The 13,719-nt window shown below is 48.6% G+C and overlaps 1 protein-coding gene across 5 annotated transcripts in view; it reads left to right on the plus strand.

Annotated features, from left to right (window-relative positions):
* The window catches only part of MYLK (myosin light chain kinase), a 280,349-nt gene that overhangs the window by 216,006 nt on the left and 50,624 nt on the right, over window positions 1-13,719 (plus strand). For all 5 annotated transcript variants that reach the window (XM_073231525.1, XM_073231526.1, XM_073231527.1 and 2 more), the window contains 2 exons: window positions 12,368-12,418; window positions 13,135-13,262. In XM_073231525.1, the coding sequence (XP_073087626.1) occupies window positions 12,368-12,418; window positions 13,135-13,262 (179 nt within the window). The remainder of the gene's footprint in view (window positions 1-12,367; window positions 12,419-13,134; window positions 13,263-13,719) is intronic.

The raw sequence follows: 13,719 nt of genomic DNA on the forward strand, positions 1-13,719 counted from the left end.
TATCAAGAGTGGATATTTACAAGGTTGCTGGAAATGCATAGATAATTCTAAGAAAAACCTAGTAAGAATGGTTTGATGATTTTCTTTTCCAAAAGGATTCCTTGACCCCATGCTCTGTTAGTTATGGGAAAATGGGATCTTAGAAGAGCTACATGTGATTGTGATTTAAGGGTCTGATCACTCCCCAGAAACACAGCTCACCTTTCCTGGGGGTAGAAGCAGGAGCATGTAGGGTTTGAGCTGGGAGGTCAGCAGCTCCCTGTCCTCAGCTCTGTACCCTCATTCTAGTGAGATCCTGTGGGAAGTGAGGTGGGATCAGGGGAGAGTTATGATGGACAAAAGCTGGAGACACTGAACAGACGTGGGACTTGGTTGCTCTGCCCTGGAGAAGAGAAGGCTGTAGAAAACCCCGCTCAGGTGGTCACCATCCAGTTCTAGGGTAGGGGCTCTCAACCCTGGCAGCACATTAGAGCCATGGGGGGGGAACTTTTAAACTCCACCACCTGGGCTGCTCCCCAGACTAGTTAAATCAGACTCTCTAGGGGCGGGATACAGGCTTCTGCCTTTATTGAAGCTCCCGGGCCAAGCCAGTGTTCCAGGAGTCAGGCTGGAAACCAGCTGTCCCAGAGGGAGGCCTGGTGCCCCTGCGCTGCTGGTCTGGAGAGGAGAGAGGGCTCGTCTCTGGCCTCCGTTCAGTGTGGAGCTGCCTCGGAGCCACTTGTGCCCGGGTCCAAAAAATATCTCCATCACCTACCTGCCCGCCTACCTTCACTCTTTAAGGGTGAAGCAAGACGTTCTGCAGTGTGGGGCTGGAAGCCACAGTTCTGACCCCTCCAGAAGGAGTGGGGAACAGGCTTAGTTAGCAGTATCACTCCAGAAGGGACAGGGCTGGCAGAAGGCATTAAACTCCACAGCAAACAACACGTTCAAGACTGGGTTAACGCGGCAGACACTATTTGTCTACTGGAGGGGGATTTCACGTTGGAGTTACAGACAGATGTCTTACCTCCAGAGGAGTGAAGGGGTGTGTACACTAATGGCTACTTTGAATCCCTCTGCCGGCCCACCCACCCAGCCCCCATCTCCCCAGCCTGTTACCCTCAGGGGGGCACTGAGAGCATCAGCAGGGTGGCTGCCCTCCACCATGTACACACATGTGCTCATGTCCCACAGAGACCTGCAGAGCTCCCTGGGCCCACAGGGCACCATGGGCCTCCGTCCCCAGGAGGGTCCTGAGAAGGCAGCTGTCCAGGCATAGGGAGTGAGGGGGTGTCTTTTAGGTCTGCATCCTCAATTCTTTTTTCACTTTTAGGATAGTTTGTAATATTTATTACTTATGTAAGTTGAATATGATTGCATTCTTTAAACATTCTCAACAGTATAGAAATATACCATGTTCAACGTGAAAGCCCTCTTTCATTTACCCCCAGTTCCGCTCACCTCCTCAAATATATCCAGTTATTTTTTTTTCTGTGTATTTACTTTTACATATGTAAATACATCATGCAATCTGTTCACCTCTGCAGGTTGCCTTTTTCTCTTAGCCTTGCCATCCCCAGTCCCAGGCATCACTGCTTCCGTGAGAAAGCCCAGAGTCTCGTGTCCCTGATGGTCTGGCTGTGGACATGTGTTCATTTTTGTCAAGGGCTGGGAAGTACCTAATCTAACCAGGAAATCCATCTTTCCTGCCAGTGACCGAGGGAAGGCCAAGTCGTTTTCTTGTGTCAAGCAGATCATGGCCAGATCCCTCTCTGCACCCTCCTCACCCACAGCTCGAATGCTCAGTCCTTGTGAGCAAGCCGCCAGGAGTGAGGGGGGCTGCGCTCCTCCCCACCTGGGCCTGAGAGCCCCTGGGGCTTCTGGCGCTGCCCAGTGCTGAGGAGCGGGTGGGAGGAGCCAGTCAATCTGCCCCAGCCCAGGGGGCTGGATGAGAGAAAGCTACAGAAGTGCAAGTTGACCTGCCAGACACCATCTTACTGGTACAGGAGTGGTGGCGGGGCAGGGGGGCGTGGTTAGGGGAGTAATTTAGGAAGATTTCAAGATGAGGAAAATCTGGGTCAGGTTATGAAGGAGGAGAGGGGTGTGGTTTGGTTGAAGAGGGATGTGATAACGCTGTTGGGGGGCCTGGACGGAGACGATGCACAGATGCTAGAATGGGTGTTGTGAGGACACCTGCCTCGGGCTCATCTGCCCATCACACAGGAGTTAGCTGAGCCCCTGGGTGGCAGGTATCAGCAGGTCACATCAAGCAGGTCTCATTTCACTGAGCTGCAAATAGTTGTTCCCATTTCACAGACGAGCAAAACTGAGCCTCAGAGAACTAAATCGTCCTGCCCAGGGTCTCACAGCTAATAATGTGGAACTGTGAGGGCCCCTGATCCACATTCCTTCCACAGCACACTGTACCTTGCCTTAGGCTCAGGCCACACTTTGCGCTGTCCGCACAGGCCCGGGCAGTGCTTCCCCTGCCCACCAGGGGTACAGGAGTCTGATTGCCATTTGGGCTGAGGGGAGAAGGAGGGTGGCAGCTGGTCTGCTTCCCTGCATCTTGAGACCTGGCAGGACATTTGCTGTATGTGTCTCAATAGGACTTTTTAAAATAACTTTAATTTGATATAATTTCAAATTTACAGAAAAGTTGCAAGAATATTTGCAAGAAATTTACATACCCTTCTTAGATCCATCAATTATTTACATTTTCTGTTCTGTCATTCACTCATTTATATAGTCACCATTTTATATATATATATATACACACACACACACACACACAGACGTATATATACCATATATGAATAAACTAGAGACATCATGCCTTTGACTTTTAAGTATCTCATTGTGTATCTCCTAAGAACATAACCATGGGGCAATTATTACAGTCAGGACATTAGCATTGAACTAATACCGTTACTTAATTCACAGTCTATATTCAGTTTTTGTCAGTTGTCCCAATACTCTTTATGGCCACTTTTCCCCCACAATGGGAATTTAATGTCAGCACTCCCGGAGCACTTCATCCACTACTCCCGTCCAGAGCGGTCATTTCCTCCCTTTGCCAAAAGAAGAGAAACAAACTGCATGGGTGCAGGAGAGAGACATCCAGGGGAGAGCCGAGGGGGCCTGGGCTGACAGCAACACCCCTGTTGGGTCTCCAGGTGCCCATTTACTATGCCCTGTTCTGGAGCAGTGCTCAGTCACAAGGCATGGCCAGACAGCCACCGAACTGGAGAGCAGGGGCCGACCATCAGGGTTCTGCCTCTCATTGAACACGTGGTGCTAGATAATGCCCTTCGTCCTCTGGACCTGTTAACTGGGGACTTTCTCCAACTGACCCCAGGCCTTTTCCAGCTCTGACATCAGGCCATTCAGTGGAATGCTTTCTCTTGAGTGACACAATCCAGGTGAGGTCAGTGCACTCCTCTTTGTATCATCTGATGTGTGAAGGGTTGAAGCTTCAGCAGGAAGCCTTGCATCACACAGCAGCAGAGCCATTCTGAGGGGAAGGAGGCCTCAGGCGTGAGGCCCGAGTGTGGGGCGTTCCAGCTGGAGGGGATCTGAGTGGGATTTTGTGTGAGAAAGGCATCAATTGGGTTTAAGAAATGGTTTTAGAAAATATAGATGAGGTAATACCAGTGCAATAACAGACTCAGGGTTTCCTTCTGTCGGTCTGTAGAGCTGAAGATCTTTCAGCAAAGAGATAAATAAGCCTCCAAAGGGCACTTTACAACTTGAGGACAGGAACCATGGCCTGTCCATGTCTGAAACTTCAGCTCCTAGCCCAAAGTAGGGATATAATAAGTATTTGATTTTTCAAATTGATTTGTGAGTTCCCATTCTTTAAGGGTTCCTGCCTCCACCACACTTCCAGGATTTGGGGAAGATGTAGGCAGAACACCCTTTGTATTCCATGCCTGGCACTGGCACTAGCCTTAGCTTCATCTCTGAATTGGTCACTTTGGCTTCAGTCACCCCTGAATGTACCATCCCAGATTATGAGGCTTTTAGATAACTTTGCCTAGGCCTCCCACGTGTGTCTCTCTCTGAAATCAAAGGTAACGTCAACTTGAAAGCATCTTTGGATGTCAAAAGCAGGGACCGGTTTTCCTGAAAGGTTTCCCCAGGATCAAATCTTTCTTTTAAACATTCTCAGCAGGTCATGGGGACTGTTAAATCCGGATAGATTTCAAAGAGCTGGAAGGAAATGCTTGAGAGGTTGAGATTTGGCATCAAGACTTGCTTGACCTCAAAAGGTGCAGAACTCGGGGAGAAAAGCTGGTTGTTTCCATCAGTGTCTTTGAAAGCTGGCACCAACTTCTAGTACTCACAACCAAAGTGTTGGTCCTTTAGGAGTGATAGTGCCTGACTCAGACTCAGGGATCCCCCCTCTCAGCCTGTAGAGCTGATGGTCTTTTAGCAAAGAGATACATAGCATCCGCAGGACACTTTTACATCTTGAGGACAGGAACCAGCGCCTGTCCATGTCTGAAACTTCAGTGCCTGGCCCACAGTAAGAATATAGTAAGTATTTGGTTTCTCAAATCTATGCTTTGAGGGCCCCTACCTCACACGCTTCCAGGATGTAAGCCTTCCACCCTGCCTTGCGTGTGACCTTATGACTTGTGCCTTTGGCCTGCTGTTTCCAGCTCCTTCCCCAGCTTTTGCACTCTGTCCCACAAGCCCGCTAAGTGGCAGGATGGCTCCTCCCTGGGGATGGCCTGGCGGATGCCCACCAAGCAGTGCTAGCACTGCTGCTCCAGCTGTGCTGGGCTGCTTCTTTCACAACCATCTGACGTGCTGTGTCCTGGGGCTTGTGGAAGGGTGTTCGCAGTAACAAGAGAAGCAGTGTTCCTCTGGAATCTTCTTCTGTGGCAGCCCTTGCTGTGAGGGGATGTATGTAGGAAATTTGCCCAGGGATGTTAGTTCTGGGAAGACAACCAGTATTCCTCTAAGTCTGTAAGGACTTACTGGAAGGGGCCTGGGTGTGTGCTGGGGATGGGGGACTGTTGGAGGATCGTCGAGTCCCCCAGGGCCCTGAGCCTGCCCCAGTGCAGGGGCGGTGGGATTCAGCCTTCTGTCTCCAGCGCCCCACTGTCACCCTCCTGCTCTGACACGGTCCTGTGGGGTAGGTCCCACTCCCTCCACACTTCACCCAGCCAGAGTTCCCTTTGGGAGCCTTTGGCAGAAAATTAATGCTCATTTTGGGAATTGTGAAGGGTTTGATGTCTATTTTTAGTTAACTACCTAAAAAGGGAAATGTCCCCAGAGAAGCAGAGATCCAGGGACCTCCCTGTACCCAAGGCTGTTCACTTTACCTCCCTAATTCTTCTTTGCTTTCCATTATCTCAGGCCCTTTTGACTCTGTGAGACCTACCTGCAGGGCATCCCACATGCTTGCTGTGGTCTCTCTTTCTGCTGATTCATGGGAGAGAGGCGCCCATGTGCCTTCAGACTGAGCAGTCTGGAAGTTGGGGTGCTGACCTCCTCCCTCCAAGGGGAGAAGGAAAGTCCACCAGGCCAGGGAGAGGTTAGGGCTTGGGCAGTCTGGGCCTGAAGGAAAAGATGGATTACATAGACATCTACAAGGCTGGCTGCCCCAGCCCTGCCCCAGGTTTCCCAGGAGGCTTCCAAATTCCATGCTTTGATTCACGGTGTTTTTAGTGAGCTGCTTCACTTTGTCCAGCCTCGGTCTCCTGCCTGGAGTGGAAGGCTCAGCCCCTAGCAGCTCTGATCTTGTTGATGACAAAACAAGAAGGCTTCTCCTTATCATGGAAAGTTGCACAAGGATTCAAGCCCCAGGGCTTTATCTCTCAGCATCAGAGTCCAGGAGTGGGGTGAGTATTCTTGGGAATCCTCAGGTTAACAGAGATGCTCAGGGGTTCCACTCATTCCTTTAATAGCTATTTTTCAAGCATGTGCCAGGTACCACGCTAGGCACTGAGGATAGGGAAGGGGAACAAGATGGGCCCTGTCCTGTCTCCACGGAGCTTGCTGTGGTGTACGTGTATTAGGGAATGGGTTTCTGCATATGCATTGCAATGAGGGCCCTTGTAGGAGTCTGGAACCCAGCCTGGCAGTAGTGGTGTGTGAGCTGAGGCCTGACGAATGTACAAGAGTCAGTAAAAAGCTGAAGGCAAGAGCCTGGTCTTGCAGAAACTGAAAGGCTTCTGTGGAGAGTGGAGAGCAGTGCCCCCAAGCAGGCCGTGCATCAGTACTCCCTGGATGGCCAGGATCTGTGTTTTCAGCAAGCTTCCACACACAGCAGGTTAGATTCTGAGAACCACTGATATTGAGCATCAGGGCATGGGTTGAGGGGGTTTCCCAAGAGGGAACAGTAAGAAAGATGGCTGGAGATGAAAGCTGGGGACAGATCTCCAAGGCCCTTGCAAGAAAAGCTGGATTTCATCCCAAGTGGCAGTGCACAGCCATTGGAGAGGTTTAAACAGTGGAATGGCATCCGGTTGCACTTGAGAGAGACCAATTTGGCTAGGGTGATGGCCATATTAGTGGGGCACAGGGACCAGAGGCCTAGGAGGTGGTGCAGTTTGGGCTAGAATGCTGGTGGTGGCGATGTGGAAAGTGCAAACCAAGGGGGTGTTTCATTGACAGAATTGACAGGTGTTAGCAGTGGACATGGGCTGAGGGAGGGCTTGGGAGAAGCTGGGACAGCAGCAGGTTTGGGGAGAAGGTCCTGGATCTGGGTTGGGGCATGTTGGGCTTGCAGTGTGTGCCAGGTAGTGGGATGTGCAAGTGGGCTCAGGAGAGACGCCTGGGCTCCAGGGAAATCGGGGATAGCAGACAGGGATAGAAAGGGAACTCTACAAGCAGCAGGGCCCCGGGCCCCAAGGGCATGAGTCTGGGGAAGAGCCCTGGGCCAGGAGTGCTGTGTGCCGCCTGGGGCTGGCTGCCTGGGACAGGCAGCTGACTTCCTCCTCCAGAGGACAGACCATGCAGCAGGAAGAAGGGGATGCTCTGCCCTCCTTGCCTGACCCTGCGGCCCGTAGCTGCCATGGGAATTGCAAGGATAGTAGGATTTTTACTTTCCTTCTAGGGTAGTCCTCTCTGACAATGGCCAATGCAGAAAACCTAAGGTGTTGGGGATGAGAGACAAAGGGTTGACAGGAATAATCAAGTAATAAGAAGGGTGAATCTAGAGGAAAGGCAACTAGTTAGTAACCCACGGAAAACCAGGGGTTTGGGATCTGGACCAGCAAGAATGTTCTTTTCACTAAGGACTTAAATGGGAAAAGGAGCTCCAGGTGCAGCAGGAGAGATCTTGTGTAGGTATAAAGCTGAACTGACCAACAGTGTGAATACTAAATCTGTGAAGGAAAGTACAGAGAAGTCCCCTAGGGATCCATTTAGGGAAGAGGGGTGAATGGGGTACTAGAACATGTACCATATGCTATACCTCCTGTACCTTATAGCTTAATTCTTTATGTTGAATTTTATTTATTCCTTTCACATTTTTTGAATGAGGAAACTAAAGCTCCAAGAGGTTAAATAATGTGCTTCAAGTCACACAGCTTAGGAAGTGACAGGACAGAATCTGAACCACGTCCAACTCCTGAGCCCATGCCCACTACATTTCTGCAAAGGGACAGAGAAGAGATTCAAAGACCTGGATCTGGGGATGGAGCAGTGTCAGCCGGAGCAGAGGCAACAGGAGGAAGGCAGCCCCACGTGGGTGTCAGGAGGTGTAGGTCCCATTTCTCACTCAGCCATATATCTGTTTTTATGAACCTGGCAAGTCACTGACTTTTATGTGAACCCATCTCCTTTTCCATGAAATGGAAACAGTGTGAGGTGCCAGGCTTGTGTTTGGTTGGGGTAAAAATGTAGTGAGAAAAAAGGATGATGAGATGATGAGTCAGAAATTCAACTCACTGAGCCCAGCTCTCTACAGGAGCCGGGTTTTAGAATCAGGTTGACTCTGCTTTCCAATTCATTAATTATCTTCTTCTAAGTCCAGAACACACTTAATGGATTTCAGCAGATGGTTGTAAAAAATATGTATAGAATAGGATATAGAACACTGTTAACATTTAAAATTGTTTTTACTGATAAGAACCAAACCAGTTTCAAATGCTAACCAATTCAAAGAGCAGATGCTCCAAATTTATAGAACAAACATAAAACTTTGGCCTACAGTCCCATTTAACTGTAACACAGAAAGATAGGTGCTAGCTGGGGCCCTACTTCTAGCCACATAGGTTTACCCTGAGTGGCCAAAAATATTGTAGGATGGACTTCAGAGTCATGTGATTTCATGTCCGTCTCCTTGTTAATTGCTGCCCACCACTGCAGGGGCTGTCGAGCTCCTTCCTGTCTGCTAGCGCTGTCATACAAAAGTGCCACAGACTGGGTGGCTTAAACCACAGAAATATACTGTCTCACAGCTCTGGAGGTCAAAAGTCCAAGATCAAGGTGTTGGCAGGTTTGGTTTCCTTGGCTGCCTCTCTCCTTGGCTTGCTTGTAGCTGCCTTTACCCTGTGTCCTCACATGGCCTTTTCTCTGAGCTTGCATCCCTGGCTTCTCTGTGTGTGTCCAAATTTCCTCTTATAAGGACACCCGTCAGTTGGGATTAGAACCTGCCCGAACAACTTCATTTTAACTTGATTACCTCTTTAAAGGCCTTATCTCCAAAAACAGACATATTCGTAGGTACTAGGAGGTTTCAAATAAGAATTTGTGGGGGTGGGGGGTATACAACTCAGCCCATAACAACAGCCCTCCACACAGCTCCTCTGAACAGATGGCTTCTGTCTCCACCAGAGGCGCCATGCTAGCTCTGGTAGAAGGCCTTTCAGTGGCCCTTGGGAGCCTCTCCCTCCCAACAGCCCTGGATGGTGCGGGGCCCAGCTGGGCACGGGTGCTCCGTATGCCCTCAGGCAGGCAGTCCCAAGGGGTTTGGCTTTCCCACACTCTTCTCCCCTGCCGTCTTTGGGCTCTCCTTCACTGAGTCCTAGCCTTCTGCTTTAGATCTGTACTCTTCTCTCTCACCTTGGGGAAGAGCTTAGCTTGACATTTCCTCTTCTGTCCCCTGTTTCGCCCTGTCTCTTCACCTCCAGAATTTTTGATGGGTTAACTGGTTTCTTAACCTGTTTCCTTGTGAATCTCCTCTGCAGTGACTTCTGACCCCCCTGTCTCACTGAACCTGCCCTCTCAAACCTCACCCACCACTTAATGCTGGTCCTACCTGAAGCCCACTCCCCAGCGCCCACTGTCCTCCACCCGCTGTTGCAGTGACATTCTGCTGTCTGCTTCCCAGGCCCTTCCACAGCCCTCCTCTTCATCCCAGTGTTCCCTAGGGGCATCGCCTGGGGTCAGACCCTGGACCCTTCTCATCTTTCACAGCATTCTTTTCCCCAAAAACTGACCCATCCTCCATTATATTTGCATGTTTGATTCTGAAATCTTTCACTTCCAGTCCCCACCAAGCTCTTAAGAATTCTGATCCTGGGCATCCAGCCTGCAGATGGATTAGGTTCTTTGATCAACCACATTCACTAGGACCAAGCTAAACTTCTCATTCTTCACTCCCAAATTCCATATTCCATCACTGCAGTTTTCCCCATTTATCCAAGCCAAAAATTTCTATGGAATCTTTGTACCTTCTCTTGTTTAGCCCCTAAATTCTTTTAACTTTTCTTCTGTCTCTTCTTTATATTTTCTTTTCTGCTGCCTTTACCAAGCCTAGACCTTGATCAATTCCTTCTGTGTGTCAATAGTCTCCTAGTTGGATAGCCTTGTCCCCAGGAGTAGGAGAGACCTCATAGGGTCCTCTAGCCTGCCCAAAAGACAGCTATTTGTGTGAGGACTCCCTGCTCACTCAGGACAAAGACAAAACTCAGACTTGGCTTCTAGACCACCACTGTCCTACAGAACTTAGTGTGCTGACAGCGTGTTCTACATCTGCACAATTTGGTAGACACCAACCACGTGTTGCTGTTGAGCATTTGAGATGTGACTACTGTCACTGAGGAACTGAAACTTTTATTTTCCTTAAACCGTCACGCTGTCTTCACACCACTGCTCTCTAATCTCAGCCCTGTGCTTTGGACAACTTGCACCAGACATTTGCCTTGATTCTTGACTCCGAGCTGCTCTGTTCCTGAGCCATGGGGCTCTGCTCTTCTCTCAGGTTCAGATCTCCTTAGCCCTGAGGCTCACCTCTCAGCCCTTCCTGACCATCTCCTCAGCCCATATTGAAATCTATTTCTCCTTCATTTGAACTACATCATTTTGGAAGGATACAACTTTTTAACTTTCTATTTAACTTTTATTATTTTGAAATAATTTCAGACTTACAGAGAAGTTGCAAAAATAGTGCAAATAATTCATGCCTCTCATTATAAAATCCGAGTTTGGTGATTAAAACACAAAATTAACATTGATACAATACTGTTATATAATTTATTGGCCTTATTCAAATTTTGCTGGTTGTCCTATAAATGTCTTATATGACAAAAGAAAAGAAAGCTTTTCCTTTGGACCACACACCTTGACATTTAAGCCCTGATTTCTTCATTTGCTTGCTTTTCTTCTCAGTGCCCAGGTTAGTAGTGTGAACTGATGGGCCTTTGCCTGGCACATAGTGGGCCTCAGTGGGTTTTTGTTGGCTAGACAGGTGGATTAGTAATAGTACTGGACCAGGGTGAACTTGGTGGAAGCAGGCCTCCCCCTTGGCTTAACCACGTGGCTGCCTGTCATGTGCTCTGTGATCTCAGAGTGCCTCTATCGGGATCGCCTACTTACAGCAGCCCTCTTCCCATTTTATAGATGCACAACCAATACTCTGCAAAGTCAACCAACCTGCCTGTGGTTGCAGAGCACCGCCACAGCCTAACCAGGACATGGCACTGCTTCTCTGTAATCTGCAGAGGGGAAGCTTGGTGCGTGAATAATTGTCCACATTAACCCCACTCATTCATTCAGTACTTATCAAATGCCTACTATATATATACCAGGCACATTGAGTATACATCAGGGAACAACGAAAACAAAATGTCCCTGTCCTCCAAAACCTTATACTTTAAGGGGAGGAAAAGGCAGATAGTAAATAAACAAGTAAGTATACAGTTTGTTCTGTGGTGACAAGTGCCATGGGGGTGGATAATAAAGTGGCATAGGAGTGATAAGGAGTGGGATTTGAAATAGAGTGATTAGGGAAAATCTTATTGACTAAGTGACTCTTGCCCATTTTTAGTATTAAGGTATATAACAGTAAAATTCACTCTTTCTAGTGCACTGTTCTGTGAGTCTTGGCAAACATGTAGAGTCACGTAACTACTGCACAATCAAGACATTGTTCCATTACCTTAAACCATGTCCCTGTGCCCCTTACTGGCCAACCTGTCCCCCAACTCACTTCCAGTAACCACTAATCTGTTCTTTGCCCCAATAGTTTTACCTTTTCTAGAACATTATATACACAGATGTATATCATACACAGCGTTTTGAGACTGGCTTTTTAGAAGAGAAACATGAATCATTGAGATTCACCCAAGCTCTATGTATCAGCAGTTTGTTTATTTGTATTGACAGATAGAATTTCATTGTATGAATATGCCACAGTTTATCTGTTCTCCAGTTGAGGGACCTTTGGATAATTTCTAGGTTTTGGCAGTACAAAGAAAGCTGCAAAAAGCACTCATATACACCCATTTGTGTGCATATAGACTTTCATTTTGCTTGGATGAATAGGTCACAGGCTTTCGAATGAAGACCTGAAAAAGAGATGCGAACAAGGCATGAAGACAGCTGAGGATGTTGTTCCCTATTCATTAGGTGAATAGGTTTATGCTGCAAAATTGGTCTGTTTGAGTTATTTGCCTTGTTGAAGTTATTTGCAGAAAGTGGAAGTAGAAGTGGAGGAGCCCATTTCTCAGTTCATTCATTTACCCATTTGCTCATTGATCCATTCAACAAACATTGAAGAAATGAAAGCCACCAATCCACAGTCTTTGACCAAAAGGAAGCCTGAGACCCTTGGATCCACACCAAAGGCTAATTTTGGTTGGTTTATCTGACATAAGTTCCTTTCCTAGCTTCCTGAAAATTAGAGTGAGAGAATAGTTAGTGAGTGAGGCTCCATCATTGAATTGGCTGAGGCTTGAGCACTTCTGAGAGTTTTTATCTCAGTGGAGGCTCCAGGGACCCCTCGAGGGGACCCCTCAAGAGGCCCCCCGAGAACTGATATTCATTCAATCGACTAGTCATCTGGGTGAGAGTGCAAGATCTCCTGAAAGTCATATTCACATGAGGGCTCTGTCGGGATGCGGGGCCGGTGGACAAGACTGCATCCTCCCAGGAGCTTTGCGAGGAACCAGAATGAACAGAAAATAACCCGTTAACTTCTTTGTTTCAGGTGATGCAACTGTGAAAAAGAAACCTGCTCCCAAGACACCTCCAAAGGCAGGTAATTGGCCACAGCAACATTTGGGAGAAAGAAGTTATCTGCCATGAGGGGGTTTCCTTTGCCCTGTAGACTGACCACTGGTATGTGGTCCCAGGAGACCACCCCTCCCTGATCCAAGCTGTGCATTATTCAGGCCGAATCTTCCCCAGGGCGTCTGTGCAGCCTGGGCTCCCACCCTCTTAGCTGCTTGTCTTTTCTCCTGCTTCCCCTGTACAGACAGCATCGCACAGTACTAGTGACTTTCCCGTCCTTTTGTGAAGTCTGCCTAGCCCTCCCCTCCACTGTGCCCCTAAAGAGATGATCCACTTTATGCATTTTTAATGCCCTGCTCCATATATCCTTGTCTTATGGAGCCTTGTCTGTTTTCCTTGAAAACCGTTTGAGAACATGAACTGTACTGAACCTGTCAGCCTGGGTAACCTGGTGGTTAGAAGGCAAGGTGCTGCTTAATTCATAAACGAGGTGGGAGGTAGAAAATTTTCAGATAAGATTCAAAGTACAGAGCAATCAACAGATGGAGAATATGCCTTGTAAACTCTGGGGGCCTTTTCTGAAGGAATCAGAATAAAGAAATGGACAAACCGTCAGATCAAACGTTCTGGAGCCGTGGTCCCTGTCCTCCATCTTACCCTGAAGGCTCCAGAATGTGAGAGAGGAGCAGCAGACCAGTGTGGACAGCAGCCTCACCCTCACTCACTTTCTCCCTCGGCCCCCAGCCATGCCCCCTCAGATCGTCCAGTTCCCCGAGGACCAAAAGGTGCGCGCAGGAGAGTCCGTGGAGCTGCTTGGTAAAGTGGCAGGCACCCAGCCCCTCACCTGTACCTGGATGAAGTTCCGAAAGCAGGTCAGTGGTGGAGGAGGCAGCCCACTGAGCCCCGGGGCTGGCAGGGAGGAGACACGTGGTTAAGGAGGCAGCAACACTCACCACAGGGGTCCCAGAAACACCAGAGACCCTCGCCCCCCCTCCCCCCGCCAGCTCCCCACCAAAGAGGAGTTTTAAGGAGTCTTTTCTTCTGAATCTACCAGTAATACCTGCCCACTAGGGAATTTGTGTGATAGAGGAAAGCATGAAAGAAGAAATGGAATCCGTCCATGGCCCCTGCCTAGTTTTGATATCTCAATCTAGATTTCTGTAAGTCAGGAAAATTGGCTCTGGGCTCTAAATGACATCTCAGACTCCGTGGGCTTCCTGTGATGCTGTGCCAGCCCTGGAACCCTGTCTGTGGAAACAGCTGAATCTTACCACAAGCTCAAGGGGTAAAAGTGAGCCTGAGTATTTGGACGGGTAAACTACAGGTTGA

This window comes from Manis javanica, chromosome 3 (genome assembly GCF_040802235.1).
Source record: "Manis javanica isolate MJ-LG chromosome 3, MJ_LKY, whole genome shotgun sequence".
In the NCBI taxonomy this organism is placed as follows: domain Eukaryota; kingdom Metazoa; phylum Chordata; class Mammalia; order Pholidota; family Manidae; genus Manis; species Manis javanica.